The 10095-nt window shown below is 41.8% G+C and overlaps 1 protein-coding gene across 7 annotated transcripts in view; it reads right to left on the bottom strand.

The window, feature by feature from the left end:
• CCDC138 (coiled-coil domain containing 138) overlaps positions 1 to 10095 on the bottom strand; it is a 246151-nt gene that overhangs the window by 83071 nt on the left and 152985 nt on the right. For all 7 annotated transcript variants that reach the window (XM_014532105.1, XM_014532108.1, XM_014532106.1 and 4 more), the window contains one exon: positions 4468 to 4660. In XM_014532105.1, coding sequence (XP_014387591.1) covers positions 4468 to 4660 — 193 coding nt within the window. The remainder of the gene's footprint in view (positions 1 to 4467; positions 4661 to 10095) is intronic.

Raw genomic sequence — 10095 nt, 5'->3', positions numbered from 1 at the left:
GCCTCTCCCACCTCCATGGCAGCACTAAGAATGTCCAGCTAACAGTTTAGACCCAATCCCTTGGGGGCCTAAGCCTTTAGTCGGACATCCCCCGAGGGCTCCCTGGCTGCCAGAAGAATGTGACTGCAAGCTTAGGCCTGATCCCCTGGGGAGGGGGCCTAAGTCGACAGATGGACATCCCCCAAGGGGTCCTGGACTGCAAATGGGCACAGGCCGGACCGAGGGACCTCCCCCCGCCCCGAGTGCACAAATTTTTGTGCACCGGGCCTCTACTGTTTTCATATTTGACAACTCATTTTCTTGCATGTCAACCTCTTACAGTTCCCAGCATTTGTTCATACTGTTTGCTCAGGAATGACTTTTCTCTTTACTTTGTGCCTATGAAATCCTACGTACCCTACATGGTTTCAACTCCAATGCTGACTCCTTATACTAAATCCTCTCCTGATCCCATCTTATACCACCAAAAGTAACATATTTCTCTTTAACCAGCACACTATTTAAACATCTAGTGCAGCCGTGGGCAAACTACGGCCCGCGGGCCGGATCCGGCCCGTTTGAAATGAATAAAACTAAAAAAAAAAAAAGACCGTACCCTTTTATGTAATGATGTTTACTTTGAATTTATATTAGTTCACACAAACACTCCATCCATGCTTTTGTTCCGGCCCTCCAGTCCAGTTTAAGAACCCATTGTGGCCCTCGAGTCAAAAAGTTTGCCCACCCCTGATCTAGTGTCATCATATATAATAAAAGGCTAATATGCAAATTGTCCCCTCAACTGGGAGTTTGACCAGGGGGTGGGGCCAGCCCACCAACCACCCTGGGACCTTCCCGAAGCCAGCCCCGCCCCGATCAGGGTGGGGATGGCTGGCCCACTGCCTGTGGCCACTCTCCCCAGCCAGCCTGCCAACCTCCCACATTCCCTCCCCCCAGTTGGCCCAGGCCAATCAGCCCCGATCAGGGCAAGCTGGCTGGACCCCACCGGTGCATGAATTTGTGCACCGGGCCTCTAGTTAATTATAAAATGAAGCAGAATGAAATATTTAGAGTCTACTTACCCACCAGATACTAATATCATCGAGAGCAGGGACTGTGTCCTATGATTCTTTCTATATTATTAGATCGAATTGGTGTGGCCCAGTGGTTGAGCATCAAGCTATGAACCAGAGGTTACGGTTCAATTCCTGGTCAGGGCATATGTCTAGGTTATGGGCTCAATTCCCGGTGGGGGCATTCAGGAAGCAGCCAATTTCTCTCTCATCATTGATGTTTCTCTCTCTCTCTCCTTCTCCCTTCCTTTCTGAAATAAATAAAAATATGTTCAATAAATAAATAAATAAATAAATAAATAAATAAATAAATAGTGTCTTGGCCCTAGCTAGTTTGGCTCAGTGGATAAAGTGTCAGCCTGTGGATTGAAGGGTCAATTCTGATTCGTTTCTGGTCAGGGGCATAATTTTTTTTTTAATGTCTTGGACAAGTATTAGCAATCAAACTCTCCCTGGTCAGTGTGGCTCAGTTGGTTGGGCATCATCCTGTGCACATAAAGGTTGCTGGTTCAATTCCTAGTCAGGACACATGCCCAGGTTGTGGGCTTGTTCCCCAGTAAAGGGTGTGTAGCTGATTAATGTTTCTCTCTCTCCCTCTCCCTTCCTTGGTCTCTAAAAATCCATAAAAATCTTAAAAAACACAAAAAAACAATCAAACTCATTAAAATACACACACACACACACACACACATATATGGTGCCAATTTTGTGTCATTTCTGGATTTATTAATCCAATTGTCTTATTTCATGTTTTAAATCAACATTACTCATTTTTTATTATTACATATCACAATTATTTTAAAACTAGAGGCCCGGTGCAAAAAATTCATGCACAGTATGGTCCCTAGGCCTGGCTAGCAATCAGGGCCAATCTGTGGGGCAACTGGCGGAGTGATTGGGGCAACTGGTCGCACCTGCCTTGGTCTGACACCGCCCACTCACCAGTCCTGCCCCCCCCCCCCCACCACCACCACTGCCACCGCCTCCTGTGGGCTGGGGGCAGCTCCTGCATTGAGTGTCTGCTCCCTGGTGGTCAGTGCACATCATAGCGACTGGTCATTCTGCCCGTTCGGTCTATTTGCATATTAGGGTTTTATATAGATAGATCTGCTAAGGCAAGCCTGTGCCCCAGTGTTGTTGTTTTAATTTGTTTTTGTGGTACGAAAGAGGCCACATGCTAACCTGACAGGCTCAGGGAAGGCTTGCATGGCTGTCTTGCAAACTCAAAGACTTAAAGTAACCACAAAGGATGGTCTGAAATTAAACTTTAACTAAAAGCAGTTATGGTAGGTAGTCACCTCCTAGGCCGGGATCTTCCCTGACAAAGTCAACCTTTACCTTTACTGAGCTTATTGTCTTTTTTCATTTATGATAACATATCATTGAAATGTCAGGGTAACTTGTAACTTCCCTTTTTTCCAGACCCCTCAGGGCACAACCAAATGTCCTGGTTGAAAGGACAGATACCACAAATTCATTGTTATTGTTATCATATTAATTGTTGACTGTAAACTATCCTGTACCCACCTAAGTAATGTGTCTATCATTTTACTGTCTATCCAATCCCAGAGGTTTCCATGCTTTGCTTTCTCCTGCCTCTCTAATTTATCACTAATGGATTTCATGTAACCCACCTACATCTCCTACTTTGATTGCAATGTATAAATTAAGGTGAAAAACCACCATTCTCTGGAGCATTATCCCAATCCCTTGAGATTCTGCTTCCGGGCAATTGTTGACAGTTTGGCTCAAATAAACTCACAAAAATTCTTAACATGTTTGAATGTTTTTATGTTAACATAGTACTGAAAGTCAAAAAATTTTTGTGAATTTCCTTTGGAACTCAATTTCTGAAACACAAATTATGGCTTGGTCCATTCCAGCAATTATAACAAAATACCAGAGACTGGGTAGCTTATAAACAACAGAAATGTATTGTTCACAGTTCTGGAGGCTGGGAAGTCCAAAACAAAGGCACCAACATGGTCATATTTAGGTAAAGATCCTCCTCCTAATATGCTGTCTGGTCGTCCGTTCAACCAATCAAAGCATAATGTGCTAATGATATGCTAAGGCCATACCTTACGCCTTCTTGCTGTGTCCTCACATGGTATGAGGGGCTAGGGATATCTGTGGAGTCTCTTTTATAAAGCCACTAATCATTGTTATTAGAACTCTATTTTTGTGACCTAAGCACTTCCCAAAGGCCTCTCTTAATAACATTGTCTCTGGGAGGTAGGATTTACCATATGAATTGGGGGAGGGGAAAAACATTCAGACCATAGCACATTATATTAAACTAGAGGCCCGGTGCACGAATTTGTGCACCAGTGGGGTCTCTTGGCCTGGTCTACGGGATTGGGCTGAAACTGGCTCTCTGACATCCCCCAAGGGGTCCCGGATGGTGAGAGGGCGCAGGCCAGGCCAAGGGACCCCACCAGTGCACGATCGGGGCCAGGGAGAGCCACGGGAGGTTGGCCAGCCAGGGAGGGACCATGGAGGGCTACAGGGCATGTCCAGCCATCTCGTTCGGTCCCGATCGGCTGGACACCAGCAGCAAGCCTACCGGTCAGAGCGTCTGCCCGTTGGTGATCAGTGCACATCATAGCGACTGGTCAACTAGTCCACTATCTGCCCCTTGGTGGTCAGTGCATGTCATAGCAAGTGGTTGAGCAGCCTTAGTATATCATTAGCACATTATGCTTTGATTGGTTGAAAGGACGACTGGACAGCATATTAGGCTTTTTTATAAAGGATTTCTTAGCCAGTTTCTTCAAATATCCTTAATTTATGTAGAGCAACCATGAATTAATAGTTTTCTCCATTTTTAAAATTTTTTTCATGGTTCATTGTTAAAAGGCTCTTTAGTTTTTCCTCAGAAAATTTATAAACTAGTACAGGAATTAACCAACTTTTTCTGTAAAGGACCACATAATAATAACATAGGCTTTAGAGAACTATTTAGTCTCTGTTGTCATGAGGCAAAAATAGTCATAGACAATAGGTAACAAATAAGCATGGATGTGTTTAAATAAAACTTTATTTACAAAACCGGTGGTGGGTCAGATTTGGCCCATGGGTTATAGTTTGCCAACATCTGCTCTAGTGGAAATTAACTAGCAATTCCAATACTACATGGTAAATGCAGTGATAATGAACAAAGGTTGTTATGGAACATGATCTAAGAGAATCAACATAGGCTTCTGAGAGGGGGCAACAATCTAACTGATGCCCCTATTGTCTCAAATTCAGGAAACAAAAGTAATTTTTATAATGTGCTACCATTATAAAACAATTTAAAATCTCATTCTGAAAATGTAAACCATATTTGACTAAGTAAGAATTGCTTCATTATACAGTATTCTCTTCTAGTTATTTATGAAAAATTATACCATAAATATATCTGAAAGCTTACCTTGAGTGACTGTTTTGAGAACAATTAAAGTTGACAAAAATCTCAATGGCAAATTGGAACTCCTAAAGAAAGCAGCTGTCTTTGGTTTATTCTCCATAGAATGTTCCAAAGAATTATCCTGAATTCCCTTATTTACTACTCCTTTGAATATGTCTTCACCCAATCTCCTCAATGTTGATGTCATAGTTGAATGCTGTTAAAAAGTATATATTAAATTAGTATAGTTATTAATGTTCAGAAAATGTAATTTTAAACATTATAAACATACTAGAGGCCCAGTGCATGAACATACATGCACTCGGGTCGGGGTGGGGAGGTCCCTCAGCCCGGGCTGCACCCCCTCGCAGTCCGGGAGCCCTCAGGAGATGTCCGACTGACCGCTTGGTCCCGATCCCCACAGGAAGTGGGACTTAACAACAGTCTTGCCTCCCTCTGTGGGAGGCGACTGGCGGGCTGATCGGGTACTGGCAAGAAGCGGGCCCTGACCTCCATCGCCCAGCCACTGCCACCACCAGAGGCCTCCTTCTGGGGGAGGCCACCAGGTGAGCCCATCAGTGGACAACGCTGGCCAGTGAGTGACCGGCCCCACCCTGCCCCGCCAATCACCCGGTCGCCACCACTGGTCGCTGCCACCACACCACCCCCCAATCGATGTCCCCTCTCTCTGCCCGCTGGCACGCAACTTGGCTGGCCTGGTGCTGCCTGTTTGCAGGCCCCACCCCTCGCCAACTGGTCAATCTGATGTTCGGTCAATTTGCATATTATGCTTTTATTATATAGGATGAACTAAAGATAAGTCAATTTTTTTGTTTTTTCTTTATTGACTAGGTTATTACACATGTGTCCTTATCCTCCCATTACCCACCCCCCAATCCTGCTCATGCCCTCACCCCCAATTGCCGGTCCATCCTTGATGCTTGACACAGTCGCTGCAGGGAAGAAACATCTGCACAGCATATGTCTCAAGGGACCTGACGTATACGGCATACTGTTCTTAATATGTTTGCTCACCTACTTAGCGCTATGTGTTTTAACCAAGGTCACCACTCCGAGAAAGGTTGTTTCCCCAGGTGGGGATTTTTTCCCTGGAATTAGGGATTAATAGGACTAAGGAAGAGAATAAATCAGTAAAATCCCTTAACTAAGTGCCAGGCGGGTAGTTAATCACTTCAACTATGAACAATCACGCTTAAGTTACATAAACTTTACTTAGGATAATCTCTTCAGTTACTTCCTTGTAGCTTAACAGAACAATAGAGTAGTGACCTTGGAATGGATATAACAAATGCCCTAACCTTTGGAATAGAATGGATAGGATTAAAATCAAATGATATAAATACAGATGTAACAGGAGAATAAAGACAGAACCTGGCTGGAGAACGTGACTAGAGAACCTGGCTACGCTGCTGATCAACTGAACACAGTCTCCGTGTCATTCCTTCTTCGCTGACTCCGTCCACACCTTTGGGAACCCCTGGACGTGCTGGGGCTGGACCTCAATACCCAATAGTGTCTGTGTCCATTAGTTATGCTTATATGCATGCATACAAGTCCTTTGGTTGATCTCTCCCCCTTCAGCCCACCCTCCTCTGCCTTCCCTCGAGGTTTGATGGTCTGATCGATGCTTCTCTGTCTCTGGATCTGTTTTTCTTCATCAGTTTATGTTGTTCATTATATTCCACAAATGAGTACAATCATGTGATATTTATCTTCCTCTGACTTATTTCACTTAGCGTAATGCTCTCCAGGTCCATCCATGCTGTTGCAAATGGTAGGAGTTCCTTCCTAATTACAGCAGCGTAGTATTCCATTGTGTTGATGTACCAGTTTTTAATCCACTCATCTGCTGACAGGCACTTAGCTATTTTCAAAGCTTACCTATTGTAAATCATGCTATGAACATAGGGGTACATATATCCTTTCTGATTGGTGTGATTAGTTCCTTGGGATATATTCCTAGAAGTGGATCACTGGGTCAAATGGGAGTTCCATTTTTAACTTTTTGAGGAAACTTCATACTGTTATCCACAGTGGCTGCACCAGTCTACATTCCCACCAGCAGTGCACGAGGGTTCCTTTTTCTATGCATCCTCGCCAGCACTTGTCATTTGTTGATTTGTTGATGATAGCCATTCTGACAGGTGTGAGATGATACCTCATTGTTTTGATTTGCATCTCTCAGATGATTAGTGACTTTGAGCATGTTTTCATATGTCTCTTGGCTTTCTGAATGTCCTCTTTTGAAAAGTATCTATTTAGGTCCATTGCCCATTTCTTGATTGGGTTATCTTCCTTTTGTTAAGTTGTATGAGTTTCCTGTAAATGTTGGAGATTAAACCCTTATCGGTGATAACATTGGCAAATATGTTCTCCCATTCAGTGGGTTTTCTTGTTGTTTTGTTGATGGTTTCTTTTGCTGTGTAGCTTTGTATTTTGAAGTAGTCCCATTTGTTTATTTTCTCTTTAGTTTCCATTGACCTAGGAGCTGTATCAGTGAAGATACTGCTACAACATATGTCTGCAATTTTGCTGCCTATGGATTACTCTTTAAGACTTTTATGGTTTCCCGTCTTATGTTTAAGTCCTTTATCCATTTTGAGTTTATTTTTGTGTATGGTGTAAGTTGGTGGTCTAGTTTCATTTTTTTGCATGTATCTGTCCAACTTTCCCAACACCATTTATTGAAGAGACTGTCTTGACTCCATTGTATGTTCTTGCCTCCTTTGTCAAATATTAATTGAGCACACTGGTTTGGGTTGATTTATGGGTTCTCTATGCTATTCCATTGGTCTATATGTCTGTTATTGTGCCAGTGCCAGGCAGTTTTGAGAAGAGTGGCTTTGTAATATAGCTTGATATCTGGTATTGAGATCCCTCCTACTTTGTTCTTCTCAGGATTGCTGCTATTTGGGGTCTTTTTTTATTCCAGATGAATTTTTGGAGAGTTCGTTCTAGGTCTGTGAAATATGTCACTGGTATTTTAATGGGGAGTGCACTGAATGTTTAGACTGCTTTGGGTAATGAGTACATTTTAAATATGTTGATTCTACCATTCCATGAACATGGTATGTTCTTCCAACTGTTTACGTCTTCCTCGATCTCTTTTTTCAGTGTCCTGTAGTATTCCGAGTAGAGGTCTCTTACCTCCTCAGTTTATTCCTAGATCTTAATTTTTTGGTGCAATGGTAAATGGGATTGTTGCTTTAATCTCTCTTTCTGTAAGTTCACTATTGGTGTATAAAAATGCCATAGATTTCTGGGCATTAATTTTGTATCCTGCTACATTGCCAAATTCCTTTGTTAAGCCTAATAATTTTTTGATGGAGTCTTCAGGGTTTTTTATGTACAGTATCATGTCATCTGCGAATAATGAGTTTTACTTCTTCTTTTCTAATTTGGATACCTTTTATTTCTTCTTCTTGTCTAATCACTATGGCTAGCACTTCCAGTACTATGTTGGACAGGAGTGATGAAAGCGGGCATCCCTGTCTTGTTACTGTTCTTAGCAGATTGCAGACGGATCACGAGAATTCTCACTACGTATTACACAGTGTTTTACAAAGTATCATACTTTAAAAAGATATTAGCTTATAAGAATATGTAATAACTCCAAAATGCAATGGGTATTTAATTTTAAAGCGTGCCTTTAACATTTATGTAGAACGTTTTTTGTACTCGTTCAAGAGAAACTTATCTGGCCACTGAGTAAAGCTAGCAATAAAACTACTGGTCTGCAATGTGTTAAGTGAAATGGTTTTAGTTTTTGCCCACTGAGTATGATGTTGGCTGTAGGTTTGTCATATAGGGCTTTTATTATGTTGAGGTATGATTCCCTCTATTCCCACTTTGTACAGGGTTTTTTTTATTAAGAAAGCATGTTGAATTTTGTCAAATGTTTTTTCTGCATCAATTGATATAACTATGTTATTTGTATCTCTCAGTTTGTTTATGTGATGTATCACGTTTATTGATTTGTGGATATTGTATCATCCTTGCATCCCTGGGATAAATCCTACTTGGTCATGGTGTATGAGATATCTGATGTAATGCTGGATCCAATTTGCTAGAATTTTGTTGAGGATTTTGGCTTCATGGCTGATTTTGGCCTTTAATTTTTTTTTTTTTTTTTTTTTGTGCTGTCTTTATCTGGTTTTGGTATGAGGGTAATGCTGGCTTCATAGAATGAGCTTGGAAGTGTTCCTTCCTCTTGGAATTTTTTGCAATAGTCTGAGGAAGATAGGTTTTAGTTCTTCTTTGAATGTTTGGTAGAACTCCCCTGTGAAGCTGTCTGGCCCTGGACTTTTGTTTGCTGGAAGCTTTTTGATGACTGCTTCAATTTTCTTCACAGCAGTAGTCGCCAACTTGTGGTCCATGAACCACTGGTGGTCTGTCAGGTCCGAAAGGTTGGCGACCACTGCTCAATAGTTATCGGCCTATTGAGATTTTTAGATTCTTCCTGATTGAGTTTTGGAAGGTTGTACATTTCTAGGAATATGTCCATTTCCTCTAGGTTGCCTAGTTTGTTGGAATAGAGTTCATAGTATTTTTTTTATAATCCTTTATATTTCTGTGGGGTCTGTTGTTATTTCATCTCTTTCATTTCTGATTTTGTTTATTTGGGTCCTCTCTCTTTGCTTCTTGGTGATCCTGACTAGAGGTTTATCAATCTTGTTTATCCTTTCAAAGAACCAGCTCTTGGTTTCACTGACCTTTTGTATTTTTTTTTTTTTTGGTCTCTATGTCATTTATTTATGCTCTGATCTTTATTATCTCTGATAAATCAATTTTTTGCTAATTAAAAAAATAAAATGGAGTTGAAACATGCAAGTCTGAAAAGTAATAATTTTATTATCAACTTAAAAAATTTACTTATGACTAGATATTTTTCTAAAAAAAATGGGCATCTACTAGAATTAGAAAATTGGAAAGAGTAATTTTCTAAGTATAAATTTAGGAGAAGAATTGAGAGAAAATTCAGTTTCAATGCATTGAAGAACATAGGATCATGAGATATTCTGGCACAGAGAAATCAAAGGAACAGAGGTTCTTCATTGCCCTACTATTACTGATAAAGGCTTATCAGGTATATTTGATAGCATCTTATATAATAAAAGTGTAATATGCAAATCGATCAAACAGCAGAACGACCAGTCAGCAGGGGTTGGGGCTGGCGAGCAGGTGGCACCAGGCCAGCCAAGGCACATGCCAGTGGGCAGATGGAGGGGACAGCAATCAGGGGGGTGGCAATGACCAGCGGTGGCAATCGGAGGGGAGAAGGAGGGCGGCGGCGACCAGTGGACGATGCCTTCCCCTGATCGGGTGCCGGAAGCCGCTCCATCCTTGCTGCTTGACACAGTCGCTGCGGGAAAGAAACATCTGCACAGCATGTTTCAAGGGACCTGGCATATATAGCATATTGTTCTTAATATGTTTGCTCTCCTTAGCACCATGTGTTTTAACCAAGGTCACCTCTCCGAGAAAGGTTGTTTCCCCTGGTGGGGATTTTTCCCTGAGGTTAGGGAGGGGATACAACCCCTTAACTAAGTGCCAGGCGGGTAGTTAATCACTTTAACTACAAACAATCACGCTTAAGCTACATAATCTTTACTCCCTGGAATGGAGATAAGA

The sequence above is a fragment of the Myotis brandtii genome, unplaced genomic scaffold (assembly GCF_000412655.1).
Source record: "Myotis brandtii unplaced genomic scaffold, ASM41265v1 scaffold842, whole genome shotgun sequence".
In the NCBI taxonomy this organism is placed as follows: domain Eukaryota; kingdom Metazoa; phylum Chordata; class Mammalia; order Chiroptera; family Vespertilionidae; genus Myotis; species Myotis brandtii.
Note: the sequence above shows the minus strand (reverse complement) of the source record. Positions and strands in the feature narration are given on the sequence as shown.